Raw genomic sequence first — 19370 nt, 5'->3', positions numbered from 1 at the left:
GTGTCTACGTTGAGGGGAAACACACTGTAGAAACGCATAGGGATCTGTAGAAATTCGGGAACTGTGAAATATGTTGTACTACACGATCTAGACACAAAGATCAAGTTGCGGATTTGCGTATGCGCAAATGAAGAATGAAAGTCACGGTAAGTTCAAAAGTAATTCCTATTTCTGAAAATGTATGAATATATTTGTAAGTTAAAGACAAATTTAAACATAATTGTGTTATAAATAAAAATATCGATTCTATATACTATCATGTGCTTAAATATGGTACAAAAGCAGGCGCAGTCTTTACCTGAATGTTATTATGGTCCATTACAAATTTGTTATTCCATTAATTATAAAAACAGGGGAATAATAGGAGTAAACATTTTAAATGTTTTAATTTAAACGAAAATGAACTATACTAACCAAAAATCCAATTAAAGTATGTGAATGTTCAATAAAAACTTTCTTCAAAACTAATGCTATAATTCGATCAAATCTACCAAATTTCAGTCTTTGAGTGGACTTGACAGATTTTGTGAGTATTTATTTTTTTAAGTAAATGGTTTATTGGGAAAATTATAGAATCTAACGTAACCTTCAAATCAAATATACAGAGCAACAGAGCGGCTAGTATGGCTTGCGGTCACGTCAACAATCATCCAAATGTGTTTTCGAGGTATGAAACAGATATGCAGAATCTTGGTAGGTTCATGATACAATTTACAAAAATATATTTTTACACGCAGGGTAGTAACTATATTAGCTTAAATTAAACGAGTTTAATAATAATTAATAATTTAATAAATTCAAAGGAGTGTCTACATTTTTTCCGCATCCAGACTTGAATAGACTTGTGCATTTTTGCGGGAAATTAAAATATCAGTTTAATGCAACTTTTTAAAGTTTTAACGTATCTTGATTTCAAAATTAAGGCTTTTGTTACCTTCTCATAAATATTATTTTTGAGATGTGGATGGATCTATATAACCTTTGTGGGTGCAGCAGAAAAAAGTCGCCAAATATACTGTTACCTTTTTCCAAAATAATTGAATTATTTAAAAGCGAAGGTTTGCACAAAAAGTCACATCAAATTGCTTTGCATTTTTTTCACACAAGTCGAAAATACATGTGTCCAGTCCTTTGGAATATAATGTTCACAGGAACTGCGTTGTATAGCATATGCGTAATATTTAAAAATATCAAACTGAAACAATAAAAACTAGCTTTCTTATTGGGTGTACCAGGAAGAGAAAAGAAAAATGAGAGGTGTGAGAATATGGTTCAAAAATACCATAACAAGTGTGTTTTCTCATTCAGAAACACAAATTTAGAATTTGATGTTTTTATTTTATTGAAATCCCATTTTCAAAACCCTGTATGTTATTAATTTATGTAAAAAATTTAGTTTTGATTTATAACCAGTTGTTTTATGGCCGATGGCATCTATTATAAAATGAAATGGTTATATGACTTATTCCCGATAGGTTACTTCATTTTTTTGAATCTATACGTATACTAATAAATACGTACATTTCGCATAATATTAAGTTTATGATAACATAAAACGAAAGAAATTAATATTTTGGAGTTAATTGTCGCTTATTCGTATTGCTTGCCACTGCTGTGCAACAATTCTTCCCTCGAAGACTCTATAACTCGTTTTCTCATATTTGTCAATTGTTTTAAAAATGCACTTGGACTGCAAGTGGGCGTCCTGCGCCTCTTGTAAGTTTTCCTCGGCAGACTACCGTAGTCTGAAAATGTTACCGGGTTACTTTCCAAACTGGAATCTTCAACCTCAAGGTTGCTCAAATCCCAATATTTCGCCCTCGAAAAGTGTTCATGAAGTTGATGTTCACAGTCAGCCGACGCTACACTCACGGGTCGCGAAATCTTATTTATCTTCTCCTCCAGTCTCTTGCAGGAATCTTGCAAAAGAACTTCGTACTTGTTGATAGGCACTATGAGGTCCAAAAAATCATCGGACGTTTGAGAACAACAACTCTCTCTCGACGGCTGTTCAGTTTGAGTGCTGCTGGATTCCCTCACAGCTTTCTTCCGTCTTCTCTTGATTTCGTCAAGACCTTCGATGTCGTTAACCGTTACGCGTAAATTGCAGTCTTCGAAACAGTGCCTATGCGAACCGATTTCCAATTGGCTCGCGGTTTTTGTCAAGTTTTTCATTAGCGTCGTGGCTTCTTCCATAAAATTTGACATGGCCGTTATCAGTCTTTCGTTTTTGCTTTTCGATTTTTTCGAAGACTGCCCTTTATGAAACACCACTGATTCAGCAACATCCGAGAACAGATCTAAACTAGATTCACTGGAGCTGTTGAATATTTTCGGTTCGAGAAGGATTGTCGTAGAAGACTGCCTGGCTGCTGGCTGTCGTATTATCACTGGACAATATTCGGGTTCTTCGATTTTTACCAACGTCGCATTTACTAAATCGGGTAGAAAGTCCTTCATCGCGACGCAACATTCGCGGAAAACGTTAGACTGGATCTCGGCAGCGTGAGCGGATAAAACATCGACCTTGGTTAAATGATATTTATCATCTAGAGTCTCCAGAATACCTGCTTTAGCCATGCGAATCATCTCGGAGGAGACCTCGACCTGCTCGGATGCGTCCTCTAAAAGATCGCCCATAGCGAAACACACTTTGGATGATTCTTTAATTTCGGCCGTATCGGGGCTAGGATGTTGCTCCAGGGAGTTGTGATTGCTAATAAGATCGGGCGTGTTAAAAGATTGTCGTTGCCGGTTCAAACTCTCATCCGACAAACTGTTGGCTCTATTCGCGTTCACGTAATTGTGCGATATATTTATATTCACCGAGTCTGCGAATATGGGATTTGCCTGATTTTCCGTCAAGTACTTGGTGAAAGACACCCCAGCGCTTCGTTCCTCTGTAGCTTGAACCCCACAGGAACGCGTCAAAACTAAGCCGGTCTTTACGTCTGGGGCGATAAATCCACCCAAAAGGGTGCATTCCACTTCAACGTCCCTGGTGTCACGTCGATCGGACGTAGACGCGTCCTTTATTTCCACGAGGTCGCGTTTCAACCCTGTGCAATCGGTGCCGACCTCTTTTAACCTCAGAACCGTACAATTGTCAGTCTGTGTTTCGACGTGGCGGTTCTTGTACGCCTTCAGCGCCCTCTGAGTAAGTTCCCTCAAGCGCGACTTAGCCGGCGTCGAAGTTTTCAATAGCAAAGCGTTTTCAGTACTTGTGGAAGCTTCCTTTTTGTTTACTTTGCTGTAAAGGCGGTTCGTGACGGCGGCAACTACATGAGACCTGGGTTTGGTCAACGCTTTTCTGTTCGTATCGACCTTAGGTACGACGTTTTTTAGTTCCACCACTTCGGCGTTCTTCTGAACGCTGCCCAGAATCCTCCGCTGGGTGATCGTCTTCAAAGACGACGACGGATTTGGTTTGTTCAAAGATGGGTTGGATTTGTTGATGGATTGTCTTTTTAGTGTTAGGGAAGTTTGCTTGGTCGGCACGGAAAAGTTAGATACCGAGGAGCGTCTTTGAGCGGTACCTGGTAGAGATTCCCTGGAGTTGGTAGTTGAAGAACTTTTCGTCGACTTGCTGTGTTTCGGCGATTGTAACGATTCCTGCGAACTGAACGTTTTGGAGTTTTCCGAATCGACGCTATATGTCCTGTCGAAACTGCACATTCTGGAGAGCGTGTTAGGTCGGTGAGGAGTAACCGAACTGGTCACTTCCATCGTGGGAACCAGATGCAGGTTTGCGTGGAACGCTTCGGGCTTGGTCGGTGTTAAGTTGGTTGGTGCAGCATACGCATCTCTGCGCTCGTGTGACTCTTGCTGCTCTTCTTCCTTTGGGTCGCGTATTTCGGTTAGGCACTCCGTATTATCCAATTTGTCGTTTGTCATTTGCTTGTGAACACAGTCTATAGAACTTACCTATAACGGAAAACGTATATTAGAAGAAATCGTTGGTTCAAAAAATTATTGCTTTAAACGACGAGAAGCTTACTTGGTGCGTCGATGCAAGTAACTCCCGCAACTTTGCAATCTCCGCTCTTAATTCTCGGATGGTCCTCTCCTTGGGATCTTCAATGGCTACAGGTTTGTAAACGATAAGCTTGGCTCTTTGTCCAAACCGCAGAGTATTTATAGTCTCACTATAGCATGAACTTGATGGTGAAATCGCTGCAAAGGAAAGTTTCAAATCACTTAAGTGTGGTCTGTCTTAATATAAAGTGAACGATCCATCGATTCCACAAAGTTCGTAAATGATATACATTTTTAAAGCTTTGCGACTTTGTTGCACTTAGTAACATTTGTAATTTTTCAAAGAAACTTCCACAGGCTACTGTAATACTTTTTACAAAACTTCTGGATTCCTCCTGCGTCGGTTTTTGCTTAGTCGAAATTGCTGACGTTTCGCCAATCATTGTGTTTGCTTCTTTAGAGCTTGACTGAAACTGGATGATTGTCGAAACGTCAGCAAGTTCGACTCGGCAAAAACCGACGCAGGAGGAATCCAGGAGGTTTGTAAAAACTAGTAACATTTGTAGGACCTCATCTCTTGTGATTCACATGTTTCGTAAGTTTAAGTTATGGCATTGTTAAACTAAATTAAATGTTTTTCCATACAATCAGTAGTATATTATGCAACAAGTGCGGTAAACGGCATTTGACTCACGACTGACTTAAATACTTTACCGAACGTGTTGCAGACTATACTTTTCTACGACCGTTAGTTTTTGGGTACATTTTCAGAAAACAACACGAATACATTCACTGACATGACCGTCAGAATTGACAAACGTCAAAATTCAAATTTCAAACCCGTGCGGTAAAATTCCGGAAATGTCCGAAGTGGTCGGATCCGTGGAAAACGATACTGACGTGGTAAAGTGACGCTTCTTCAACGCTAGATCGGTGTGTAATAATAGTATATTATGCAACAGGTGCGGTAAATGGCATTTGACTCACGAGTTAAAAAGTTTACCGAATGTGTTGCATACTATAGTTTTTCTACGAACGTTAGATTTTGGGTACATTTTCGCAAAACAACACAAATACTGACATAACCGTCAGAATTGACAAACGTCAAAATTCAAAGCGTGGGAAATATCTCCGAAAACATCCGATTTCTCCCAAAGCCGTTCGGTAAAATCTCGGAAATATCCGAAGTGGCTCGGATTCATGGGAACCGAAACTGACTTGGTAAAGTGACGTTTCCCGCACGCTAGATCGGTGGGTAATTATGTATTTTGCAGACGGGAGTAGAAAGAAAAAATTTAATTATAGTCGAGGATCTACAATTAGGAACATACGACTTTTTCCATTCAGAAAGTTTTACCTTAGTAGAATAAACTATGCACATTGGAAATCAATTCACAACAAAGCATCTTGAACTAAAAAAAGTAATCTTCGATTGCGAAATTTATTGAAAATATGATAAAAGCCGAATTAACCCAATCAAATGCAGCAAGTATTCTTAAATTTTCAAATTATGCGATGTTTGGGGTTTAAAATATTTATTTCTTCTAATTAAATAAGATGGATAAAATAAACTTTAAATATTCGTAAAGTTGGATATTATGCAAAGTTTGAGGTTTAAAACATTGATTTTTCATAAATCAATAAGAAACATAAAATCAACTTTCTGGAAAATTTTCATTATGAAATTATTTAATTGTTGAGCTTACTAAAGAAATAATACAGAAGCAACGACAAAGAAAAGTTTTGTCGAAAGCACTTATATTAGTAATATGTGGTAATATATGAAATTATTATGTTAGTTTTTTTTTTACAATTAAAGCCATCTTACGCTTCTTTCTGGAAACATTTATTTGTCCATATAAACGCCGTGCAAATTAAATATTAATTTTAAATATTTTGCTGTCGAAACATTTGAGGTCATCGTCTTCATTTTGTACGTAACAAAAAATGAAAAAACTTACTGGCAATCATTACAGTTTCGGAATTCCCTTGAAGGGTGTCTTTCAACAGCCATGTCAGCACTGAGTCACGGTACGGCACGAACTTGTTCCTGGTCGATGGTCTGGAATGCTCCGCTGCAACAAGAAATGCATCGCGTCCGAATTAAAATCTAAAAAGGTCCCACCAAAATACTCCAAGAGGCGCCGAAATTAGCTTCTGATTTGAAGTGGCGTAGATGAAAACTTTTTCGAATGGGTCTTAAAATTGGCGCATATAAGACTCCTGCAAATATCTAAATGAGCCTATTAACAGAGTCTTCAAATTTGATGTTTACAGAGCAACATTAACAACAAATGTATGTACATTCAGAAAGATTGTTTTTTCGAGATAATTTTGGCGAAAAAAAAAACATTCATAGATTTTAAAAAAGGAACATATTATCAATTAAAGTATTTTTTGAAGCGGAGTAATTAAATAAAATTAAAAAGTCAGAACGATTTCTAAATTAAAAATTGTTTTAGTTGAAGAACAAACTAACGTTTTATTTTATTAAATAAATTAAGTGCCAGGCATTGTTTGTTTTTAATTTTCTAGGTTGTTATGTTCTTTAATATTTTCTTCATAATTGTCCTTTGACCTTTTTTTTTAATTTTCTATGTAGTTTTTTTACCATTTCTGTTTTTTTTGCCAATTTTTATTTCTTTTAGCGTCTTTTCGTCTTTGATATCCTACAAAATAAAATTGAAATTTCTTTTGATACTTGTTTTTTCTCAATCCAAATTAATATACGAAGTATTTTTCAAAGAAACTTCCACAGGCTACTGTAATGTTTTTTACAAAACTTTTGGATTCCTCCTGCGTCGGTTTTTGCTTAGTCAAAATTGCTGACGTTTCCCCAATCATCCTGTTGGCTTCTTCAGAGTTTGACTGAAACTGAACTGAAACAGTTTCAGTCAAGCTCTGAAGAAGTCAACAGGATGATTGGCGAAACGTCAGCAATTTTGACTAAGCAAAAACCGACGCAGGAGGAATCCAGAAGTTTTGTAAAAAGCAATATACGAAGTACTTAGTACTATTACTTTTTAAAAAGATTTCATTTAAGTATTTCCATTTCCGAAAAGTGATTCCTTTTCTGGCGAATTTACTGGTTCCTTGTTTTTTTCTCACATTTTTTAAATTTGCATAAAAAGAAACAGATAATTTAACACGTTCTGATTTTATGTTTTAATGATAAATTGCACGCTCAACTCGTTTTTTCTCAATTAGTAAATTAACAAAAAGATCTAAAAAACTTAAACTAAAATAAAGTTTTACACAAGTTTGCCAACATTCCATATCCGGCGTAATACGCCGCAATATTTGCATTATTTGTCAATTTTCATTTTTCTATTTTTATTAGTTTATTCATCATTCAGTTATCTACTATGTAAACAACGTTATAGATCTATAATGGGAAACAGTTTTCTGTATAACGCTTCGCATTCTTTGAATGGCACTGCACTGGTTAACAACGTATATCCTTGCACTTTAAAAATATAAACCTTGGATTCAGAATTTGTGCTACACCAGCCTTTAGCGAAGAAGAATTGTCTTTTTCCGGGATCTTCAGGAAAATGAAATAAGACTTCTGAAGCTAAATATAACCGTTTTAAATCAATGATGCTTAAATTGATCGTTAGTAGAGGTTTTCCGTATATTTTTACGCCAGAATTCATAAATAGAAAAAAGTGTAACTACAAAAGTTTCATATTTTTTATAAATAATACAACTTAATCTAAGAAAAATGAACCAAAAAAAAAAAGATACTAAGTAGATTGAAAATATATTATCATTATTAAAAGAAATAATTGTAATTTGACTCACAAGTTCATTTGACACGAGCGGACCGCAGAGGAGTGAGTGTTTAATAAACGAGTGACTTAAAAAGGTTAACAAATGTGTTGCGTACTATACTTTTTCTACGACCGCTAGTGTTTGGGTACATTTTTGCACAGCAAAACCAAATTCAAACCTTGCGGTAATATCCCGGAAATGTAAATATGACATGGTAAAATGATACTTTCCGCACGCTAGAAACGTGTATAATTAGGTATTTTACAGAAGTAGAATTTTTCTTGTATTTTAAAGGATATAATATAAATGCACTCCAAAATCATGTACCTGCGATGTTAAACAGGTATTTCCTTTGATAACGAAAGTACCAGGCGATAATATTCTTTACATTATTTTCAAACGATTAGGATAAATTACTTCCTGCATTGTTTCAATAATTTTTGAATGTATGTATCTACTAGACCGACTAGTTAAGTTAAATTTTATAAAAAACTGATTCTCTAACAGGATAGTCTTCTGAGTTCGGTTCAAGAATATTAAAACAAATATTAAAAAACAAAAAAATATATTAAAATAAGGAACTCGCCCACTAAAAAAATCCTCGTACCTAGTACCGAGATGACATTTCCCAATGCAACAAGACTCTTGTTGATATTGGCACCTTCTCTGAACCTTGATGGGCCGTATCCCGGACTTCCAGCTCTCTCGTTTCCAGCCAAATCCACCAAGTGTAATTTTACGCCATCGCAAGTAACCGAGAAAACGGAATGACTTCTACTAGATTTGGGATTAGTCGAAGTAAATCCAACTCTACGTTTGGCGGTACCCGCCTCTAAACGTTCAAGAAGCTCAATGTCGTTTGAAACATCATGCTCGGATAAACCTGAAATGCAAAGAATAACTATTCAAATCAAATCAGACGCATTTATTTCCAGCAAAATTTGCACTATGGTTACAATCTGGGTCTGGACTGACACGGTCCTGAAAATATTTTTTAACATCTAATAGTTGACAATGCTTTGTGAAAATATATTGGGCCATATTGGGGTTCCTAAAATTAAGCGTGTTTTTGGCAAATTTGCAATAACTAGCGACATATGAATTGAACAAAAAAATATCTATAAAACAATATTGATCAAAAACTTCAACTTGCTTATTTCAAAGGAACCAGCCCATATATTGGTATATTTTTAGATCCACACCTAACCGTTTTTGAAATATTGGACTTTGAACAAAAATAGTTTTTGGAAAATTTGATTCTCATATTTGGCAAATCTACAATGCATACTAATTTTTAATTGTCATGTTTGACAACAAAACGCAACAAATAATTGCTTTTTCAAAGCAAAGTTTAAAATTTTGTTAAATATAAAGATAAAATTTTCAAAAGCCACAAAAATATGCATCTTCGAAGTTGGTTAAGCCTGATGGCATAATTTTTTCAAGGTCCAAAATTTCATAAACGGTTAAGCATTCGACGTTATACGTAAGATGTATTTAAAATTTCACACAAAATTTCAAAATGTAAGAATATACAGCATTTAAAATAAGCAAGTTTGACAGCAACTTCCGGCTAAACCAGATATTTTTTAAATTATTACACTTGAAACTTAATTTAACTCCAAATATTGAAAGGCTTGCTAATTTACATCTCAATAAATTTTCAATGAATGTGTTTGGTGAAAAACCTTGTATAGATGATATAGATTGAAAAACAATATTTTTAGTAGTAAAATATTTTAATAATGTAATGTATACATATATATATATATATATATATATATATATATATATATATATATATATATATATATATATATATATATATATATATATATGCGAAAATTCAAGTTGCACAGCATGGCGCACTGAGAAAGACAAGGACATCACTTCAAAAAAACTGTGGAAGAAATTAGAAATCCTTCAGTCAAATTCCAAAAAATCAGGACAAGTGCCAAATACATCCATCACAGATACAGGCAGTGGCAAATACATTAATTGCTCGGTCCTTCAGGCTCACAGACGAGAGGAACAGAGATAAAGAACTGAAGAAAATTAGTACCTGTCTTCGACAAAACGGATACCAAAGGCGCACCATCAGCAAGGCAATCAGTGAACAACAACAGCCGCAGCAGAGAGTGCAGGACGAGACCCAACGAAGATCGATCGCTGTCCTGCCATACATCAAGGGGGTTACTGACAAAATCGGCCGAATATTACGGAAACACGACAAATCAACGGCAAACAAACCTGACCATACCATCGGAGCAATACTAAGAAACCCAAAACAAAAAATTACTCTGGAAAACCAAGGAGTATACAGTGTAGCATACGGATCGTGCAGCCTGACGAATGTGGGACAGACCAACAGAAGGATTTCAGCCAGGCTCGAGGAACATCGTTTAGCCATAAGAAACAAACAAACAACATCTGCTTTGTTTCAGCACCAACATCAGACAGGCCATAAAATTGATTTCGGCACTTGCAAACAAATAGCTAATATTCCTGATTTTAGGACTAGGATTATACGAGAGGCCATCGAAACAGAAAAGTCTGGATACCTCAATACGAGAGACCACGCTCTGCATTTATCCAACACGTGGAGAACGATAATCAAACAGCAGAGCGATGCGCAGCAGCCAACTACGATCGGGCGAAATTAACAACGCGACAATTCGGGGGGCGGAGCTACCTCCCCCCACGCACAAGCAGCACCGTTACCATCTCCGGCGCAGAGTATAAATACCGCACACTCGAAGTGTTTTCGGAGCGCGAGCATTGAAGATGCCAAGTGAGATTTTGGCGAAACGTCTGCAGGATTCCAGTCGGATGCAAGATTTGCAGGATTCCAGTCGGATGCCGGATTCCAGTCGGAGTTCAACGAGCGAACGGATGATATCCCGGAATATAGTGTCATCACATTTTTCCATCCGTGAATCAATACGTGAGAATATATATATATATATATATATATATATATATATATATATATATATATATATATATATATATATATATCGTATTTATTTATAAAAAAGTAAATAACCTATTTTTAAAAATCCGCAGTCTACAGTCTTGAGACTGTGGAACTTTTCATATTCGAAAGTTTAATTTGGTATAAACTAATATTCGAGAAAAAAGTATATCGAACGAATTAATTGGAAGAACCGTGATTATTTTTCTTTTCTTATAAAATGAGATGTGAAATTCATTCCAACAACAAAGAACTATAATTGTTCTTTAGCAGAGAAATTATTGAAATCATAAAGTAGTTTCTTATTAAAAATAGAAATTCAATCCCTCTATGCTTATTTTTCTCTAAAATAATTCGATTTATAAGCAATAAATAAGAATACCTTTTATTAGTTTACTTTCAAGCTACCTAAAATTTTCTTAATACGATATTATTTTAAGAGGTCCTTACTAGTATTCATCACAATAATGTTTTGTTAAATTAGATAACGTTCTTTAAAAGTTATTTAAGAAACATCGGCCTAACCTCCACCGTAGAGACGAACTTGCGATTTTCATCCTTTTTTATGTTCTATCTCAATGCGAGAGATTGTCCACATTTTGATTTACACTAAATTTTCTAAACAAATACAAATCGTTTCTCCATTTCACGGTTTCACGTTCAAGCTTTTTTGCCAGTTTAAACACTACGAAATGCTACACTTTCAGTACTTTTTTAATACTTTATACATTACTTATTACTTACTTATTGCAACTGTTTCGCTTTCCTGATGAGAAATTTGGTAAACAATGTTATTTGATTACGGTTGGAAGATCGTATTCCAGTGGCAGACATATGAGCAATAGCAATATTATTCCATTATTAAAATATATTACTGCTAAAAATATTGACCCAATGTTCTAATTTTCAATGCATGTTTATAAATTATGAATTATATGAAAATTGCCTAAAATATCTTTTAGAGGTTTGGAAGTTATAACAGAAGAACTTTCGAGATTACGAAAATTTCAACACATTTACCTGGAAAACAAAACAGTTTTTGGGCTAGCATTTATAGTTTTTTAATATTTTTGATCGTATATTAAGTTATTCAATTTATGTCATCTATACAGTGTTTTTCACCAAACACATTCATTAAAAATTTATTGAGATATAAGTTAGCAAGCCATTATCATTATTTATCATTATTTGGAGTTAAATTAACTGTCAAGGGCAATAATTTAAGAAATATTTTCAACGTCCTATCACTTTCGGTTTAACCGAAAGTTGCTGTCAACTTGCTTATTTTAAATGGAACACCCTGTATATTCATGTATTTTGAGATTCTGTGTGAAATTCTAAATATATCGAATGTATAACGGCCTACGTTTAACTGTTTTTGAAAAATAATCGACCTTGAAAAAATTATGCCCCCTGCTTAACCAACTTTGAAGTTAAATTTTTAGAAGACGGTTAGGTGTGAATCCGAAAATGTATGAAATGTATATATATGTCGGCGCCCTTAGCTTTAAGTGGTCGATATTTTCGCATATTTCGTTTTGGGTGTTTGGATTGTTTATTTTTGAATCGTATTATTTATCGATCTAGACTAAACAGTTATAATTCATTCTGAATATTATAGACCCATGGGAACCCACTTAGGTATCTTTTCGAGGTGAACGGAACGCGGTCCGGGGGAAGACAGTCTTGAATTATTGAAACCCGGGATAAGTCGAGTCTAGTGTAGCTCCGATAGCCGATGAGCGGTTGACGATTTTCCCTAGTTTCCCTATCGTCCCGCGGATCGTTGGATTCCCTTTAATAATCAATTAAGTGATTAGATTATTAATTTGTTTTAAGCACTGTGTTGTGCATTTTTTTAATATGTCCGAGAAGTCTAACTCTATGTCGCCTCGCTCGCCATCAGAACCCGCCCACCGGGTCTCTATTTCTATTTTATTATTTTTATTATTATATAATTTCGATTATTTCTTTTCTTCTATATTATGCACAAGTGTAGTAAATGGCATTGCGAGTCTTTAATAAACGGGTGACCGAACGTGGTCTATACTACACTTTTTCTACAACGTTAGTTTTTGGGTACATTTTTGCAAAACAACACGAATACATGCACACTGACATGACGTCAAATTTCAAGCCGTGCGCTAATATGTTGGAAAACATCTGATTGCTCCCAAAAACCCGGAAACGTCCGAAGTGGCCCGGATCCGTGTTAAAATGACTTAAAAAAACTTTTCGCACGCTAGATCGGTGTTTAATTGGGCATTTTAGAGAAGGAAAAAACGGTGATAAATAATTGTGCCAGGTTTTGTTAGAATTAGCTCAATAATGGTGAGTAATAAATAAAAAAACTATTTTTCGTATAAATTTTGGCAACCTGTAAGTCGAAAACAAAGCAAGTTAGGACACGTGCTTATATAAAAAAAACCTACTTATTCTTGGCTGATAAATATGCGTTTAAAATCTTTGTATCTAATTCTGAAACGCCCTGTATTTCTGAGCAATTAAACAAACCAAACTAACCCAAACTAACAATACTTTTGACTGACACAACTTGTTTAATCTATCCACGGAATTCAACTTTACGTTTTAGTTCCAATCAAATAATTTGCTTTGCTTTCTTCATTAATTTATTTTTTTTATCGCAGGTGGTTGAAAAGTTGTGATAAAGTTAAACATAAAAAAATAAACTTGGGTAGAGATCTAAACTGGAAAGTTTGAATCAAAAATATTGTTAAAGAATGGGATAAATATAATTCTAAAAACAATATCAAAGTGCAGTGAGGCGAAAAAACAAATTATTAATTTTAATAGCAAAACATATTACAAAAATAACTACATATCGATAAAGGAGATCTTAAATTAAAAATATATAATTTCCAACAGTGTTTGGTTTGTTTATCATTAACAATGGCAATAATTCCAAAAAAATCTCACCTTCGACATATGGTCCTCGTTTAGGATGTTCTCTCACTTTCAAATTTGCAACCTTTGTTGATTGGTAGTCGTTGCTCAGCAGATCGGCTACTTTTTCGTTATAAATTTCCAAATAACTGCAATAAGTTAATGTTAGTCCGTCTTTGCCATACTGGTTATAGGTAAAAAAAAGAAAAGTTATAAACCATTATGCGCATACAAATTCTTTTGGTTTATTTTTTTTGTTCGATTTTGTGACCTCGAAACCAAAGTTTAAACAGTAACGGGAATTCGAGATTTATTCGCCCAGTATAATTATTTACTCAACGACAATTTGTTTTCGTAAATTGATTCGGCTAGAAATGTTTGACGTTTCGCAAAAACAGTTTTTTAAAAACAGGTTCCTCGAATTGAACAAGCAATGATCTTGTGGAAAACCACAATTACGGTAACGAATCAGTTTTGATGTTACCATCTCAATTTTTGTAACCATTTTTTTTGGCCATCGATGTCTTATTTTGTTTTGTTTGACATTTGATACTTTCTATCTGATTTTTTTGGATACATGGAGAGACAAAAAGTATTGTTGTGGCATATATAACGTTGGAAAAACGACTATACTATATTTGGCACTAGCGGATCGAGTGTTAATAAACGAGTGACTTAAAAAGTTTACCAAACGTGTTGCATACTATATTTTCCTACGGCTGTTAGTTTTAGTTGTTTAGTAAATTTGGTCATTCGCCAAAAACTTTTACAGCTTGAATGGGACGTACTGCAACATCCACCATTTATGTGACTATTACTTTTCGGGTATCATGTAGATTTCAAGTTATTTATTGGTTATTTAAGCTGATGCAGAATTAATTCGGATATAAGATAATTAAAATGTATTTTTTATATTTATGAACTGCAGTATAAAAAGCAAGTGGTCAAAATCGGAAGATCTACTTAAAATTTGAAGAATTATTTTTCGTTTTGAATGAAAGGAAAATATTTGTCTTATATTGCCTAAAGGAAAACATTTCTTTAGGCAGGCAGTCAGCTGAGATCACTTTACGTGTGGATGAGTCTATAAAAGAATAATCTTGCCGGTCATTTTTAAATATTAATAACAACATATTTTTGGCGAATATTGATAGGATTTCTTTAAAAACACTGTTTCTTTATTATTGTCAGTTGAAATAAGTAAAAAATAAATAAATAATCTTTTTAATATGCTTAGAGGTCAAAAGATCTACCTTAAGCTGCGTTGTAAAATATTCATTTATGCATAATGGTTTCCCTACAATAAAATAAAATGTAGAGAAAAATTCAAACGGCGATTGAAAGACAAATGGTATGGATGATATTAAGGAAACATAACACAAGTACACAAAAGGTAAAAAAAAGGTAATTCGGAGAGGTGATCTGAATAGAGAAAAATTTAAGGGATAATGTAGTACATATTTTCTTGAACGAGTAGTTATGTGATGTGTTTAAATTTCTTCCAGTGGTAACTCACTTAGTTCATCGCTCCAAAAAGATCTTGAAAAATCCTACATTGTACTAGATTTTATTCATCTAAAACTCGTTAAGTATTAAGTCGCGCCATCAATTAAAAGAATCGCGTGTCTCCCACTTGCAACTTCCGCGGAAACAAACTCGGAGCACGAACACCGATAACTGAAACCGTTCACTGAAAACGCTGAAATACGTGTTGAAAATCGCGAGCGACGCATAAAGTTTATAAGAATTTCGACGAAACGGACGCTTTAAAAGAAATGGAGATTATAGTTAGGTTTTTTGAATAATTTGACAATTAACAGAAAAAAAAGGGAAAAGAAAACAAAGGGAAAAAATTAGACCGGTATTGTGAGCTATTATAAGAGCACTTACGAATCCATTTCTTATCAAGCTCCAATTTTTTTGTTTTTTTATATGTTTTATTTCTACTTTTTCGTTTGCTTGTTTTCTCCGGAATATTTAGGTGAATGTATGAGGAAATATATAGAATAATATTGTCAAATGTTTTTTTCGTTGTCCGAGATCATTAATTATTTTGTTATTATTTTCTTTGAATTACTAACAGATAAATCTGAAGAAGTTTCTGTAATAAGCTCTTTATAGATTTATCACAATAAAGGTTTCTCAAATAAATGAAAAACCGAATATTTATCTCTCTATTGCCGTTTCTAAAATCATTACTTTTTGTCATTTGTCTGATATTCAACCCCCAATACTTTAAAAATATAATAAAAGTGCATCCCATGCAGCTACTAGAGATATAGAGGCCCTGCCTATGCCGATAATATATGAACTTATGAAGCAACATGGAGCCGCTGACAGATGGTCATGCGGCATTTTTACGACAGGATTTTCTCAAAATGTCCTAGATCTCGTTAAATGTACAAGCAAAACGAGTTAAGTGTGTGGAAATCGCTGTTTGAAAATATCAATGCTGATTGCGCCGCATCAATTTTTACCGTAGTAGGGCCACTATATTATCTAGGTTTTGACTTTTGTTGACTAGCTTGTGGGTTCAATAAAAATACAATATCGAAAAGTTCATCAATCAAACAACATTTTCGATCGTTTTATTTTTCATATTATTATTTGCTCATACAAAAAAACACCTCACTGAAAAACGTCAAAAATCCTTGATGCGTCTGTAAATTTAAAAAAAATTAATCGTTCGGCTTGAAAATTTTTTCGCTAACGCCAAATGAATTTGCTTCGATGTTAATTAAAAAAATATAAACAATGATCCGAAAACTTCATCAAACCAGGTTTCGTAAAAGCACGACCTTTGGCCTTTAAAAGTTAATGTACACCAAAGGTATTTTCATAAGTATTGTAGTTTATAGTCATATCATTTATCTTGAGCTATTTAGCCTCCGTTATCTATGGCGAACAGCATTCGCATTCACACATGCATGCCAATGGCGTTCAAAATAGATCGCGATTATATATCGATTTCAGCTTGAAACAGTTAACTGCAAATTGTCAAAGTTTCAAATCTACTCCGAGTCGACTACTTAGGTACTCTGAAAAGTTTTATTTGTTTCTGATTCCTGAAACACTAAAAAACAAATATGACCTAAACGCAAAGGTTTCATGGCGGAAATGGCAGCTTTGGCGTTTTATTAACTATTTTTAGAACATCATATAAGTAATAGTGCACTACTTCAAAGATCTCTCCTTGGCTCGATATTCACTATAGGCAACTCTATAAATAGTATTTTTATTTTTCAACATTTTGTAACATAAAATAGTTAATCTATGTTCAGGCATTTTTATTTAGATTACCTGTGGGACTGCCTCACGGAAAAAATTAGAAAAATGGTGCTGATGATTCTCATCTACAAAAGGTGTTTAAAGAAAACACGGGGTACGAAAAATAATAATTAAAAAAAAATAACAATTTTTTTTAAACAAACTAAAGCCTTCAATACTCATTCTTGGAATATTGCAAAAAAATTATATATGATAAACAGACATACAATCAATTAATTTGAATTTTTTTACCCAAAAATTCGAGAAGCAAAAAAGTTGGAGTTTTAGTTGCATTATGTCATTATGTATATTTTTTTCTCAATATTTTTTACTAAGTTGACATCCCGAACGCCACTGGACTTAATAATTGTTATTTAGTTAATACCTAATCTGTTTTTTGATATTGAGTTTTTCTGGTTTTAAAAGTTGATTAGGGTTTTGAATGCATCCACCCATAGGTCAAGAAAAGTGTAGTACATACTTATTTTGTAGGTATCACAAGTATACTTTATTTCAAAATGTATCGTCTTGGGTTTTAACGGCAATTATCGAAATAATGTGGACAGAGCTGCAAAGACGGACTTCTAAGGTGTTTTAAAAATATAAACATTAAATATTATATAATGTTTATTTTGTATAATAAAATCATATGGAAATACTATGACACTAAATAATATATACAAATTATCATTTTTATTCAAAACCAACTTCTGTTTCACTCCCAGAATTGTCATTAAGATTAGTAATAATAATAATAATCCCTGTACTCACGTACACTTTTGGGATACTGAAATGGTTCGAATCGGACCTTAATGAGCTAGACAGACTAACCCGCCCTTTGATGACAAAATTCCGATGCTTGCACACAAATTCATCGGAAAAAAGGCTTTATCTTCCCAGAAGAAGCGGAGGCAGAGGTCTAGTGAACATCTATAGTCTATGCCGAACGCAAGAAATGAACCTAAGACAACGACTTCTAGACTCGCAGGACCGCTAAATACATTTGATCGCCGAGGAGGTCAAAGGGTTCACGCCACTTAATTTGCAGCACGGAGAAATCACGTTTGATCTGAACACGGGACAGGAAAACCAAATGTTATGGAGACAACAAACCCTGCATGCAAAATTTCCTAGGAGTCTGGATGCAAATGATATGGCCGCCTCGCTGGCTTGGTTAAACGCTGGACATCTGTATCACGAGACTGAAGGCTTTATTATGGCTATTCAAGGCAGAGTCATGAGAACCCGCAACTATGAAAAACACTGTCTCAAACTCAACGTGGAGGACAAGTGCAGAAAGTATGGCTCAGTTGGAGAATCCATCGAACATATTATTGCCGGGTGCCCTGTTCTCGCAGAGAGCGCATATTTGGGCCGTCACCTGCAACTAGCTTTAAAGTATGGCCTTCTAGAAACATACCAACCGTATTATAAATACCCCTCGGCCGTACTCGAACATGGCAGAGCTGTACTGTACTGTGATCGTACAACGGATAGAACAGTGGATTACAATAAACCCGATATCGTCCTTATAGACAAAGAAAAGAAAAATGCTCTAATAACTGATATAGCTGTTCCACTTTCCCACGATATCAGTAAAACTGAAGCAGAAAAAATACAAAAAAACATTTGGCAGTGGAACTGAAAAATATTTGGCAGCTGAATAAAGTGTTCATATACCCATTTGTAATTTTGGCGGAGGGAATTGTCTCCAAAAATTTAAAAGACTTCCAAGAACATCGTGGAGTACGGACAGAAGGCTGTCATATTCCAGACATGCCACATGGTTCTTAAGTTTCTGAATTGAGTGGGAGGAACTGAACGGTTTTCTCGTCAGTTCAGAGGGCCCGCAGCAAGCAAAGCCTCGGGTGAAAACAGGCCAGTGAGAGATGAAATGAATTAAAAAAATATATGACTGTTATTTTTGTATGCAGCTGTAAGAACCTTTAACACGGACATTATTAATTAAATTTATTACATGGACTTATATAGAAGCAATCTTTTCTTCTCTCATATTTGATTTTACATATTGCCACAAATGTTTTATGGAGTTGAATATAGAATGATATGGATGAAGACGTAAAACAGTGTGTCCATCTGTTCAGTTGAACTATCACATAAATTTGGTGTTTTTTGTAGTAGGGGCAGTAGGGATAGCTTTTTACTGAAGAAGCCATCCTTTAGAAACTGTATCGTGTTTATTGAACCAAGTTTCCTATAGATAAATTATACATTTATTTTTGAATCTATTCTTTTTAATTTCCAGTGCGCAATCTGTGAGATTCCATTATCAATTGTTTTTTTAAATCTATTTTGCTTTATTAAAACTTCAGTTTTTTCATCTTGTTTTAGCTTTCTCTTTAGTTGATCCAAAGTTGGAACAATCTGGTTCTGATAAATATTTTACTTCTTTTCCTATTTTGTTCATTCATACGGTTAGATCACTACATTTTTTTCTTCATTCAATCGTTCAGGG

General features: G+C 34.5%; 1 protein-coding gene across 1 annotated transcript in view; it reads right to left on the bottom strand.

Moving 5' to 3' along the window:
• Window positions 1-89: 89 nt before the first annotated feature.
• Window positions 90-19370, bottom strand: part of LOC132704272 (uncharacterized) — a 38442-nt gene continuing 19161 nt past the window's right edge. The window contains exons 5-9 of the mRNA XM_060674150.1: window positions 13661-13776; window positions 8357-8632; window positions 5937-6050; window positions 3998-4173; window positions 90-3924 (exon numbers count right to left, since the gene is read on the bottom strand). Coding sequence (XP_060530133.1) covers window positions 1591-3924; window positions 3998-4173; window positions 5937-6050; window positions 8357-8632; window positions 13661-13776 — 3016 coding nt within the window. The 3' untranslated portion in view covers window positions 90-1590. The remainder of the gene's footprint in view (window positions 3925-3997; window positions 4174-5936; window positions 6051-8356; window positions 8633-13660; window positions 13777-19370) is intronic.

Source organism: Cylas formicarius, unplaced genomic scaffold, assembly GCF_029955315.1.
Source record: "Cylas formicarius isolate icCylForm1 unplaced genomic scaffold, icCylForm1.1 PGA_scaffold_10__41_contigs__length_53128322, whole genome shotgun sequence".
NCBI lineage: Eukaryota > Metazoa > Arthropoda > Insecta > Coleoptera > Brentidae > Cylas > Cylas formicarius.
This window is presented reverse-complemented; position numbering and strand designations above follow the sequence as displayed.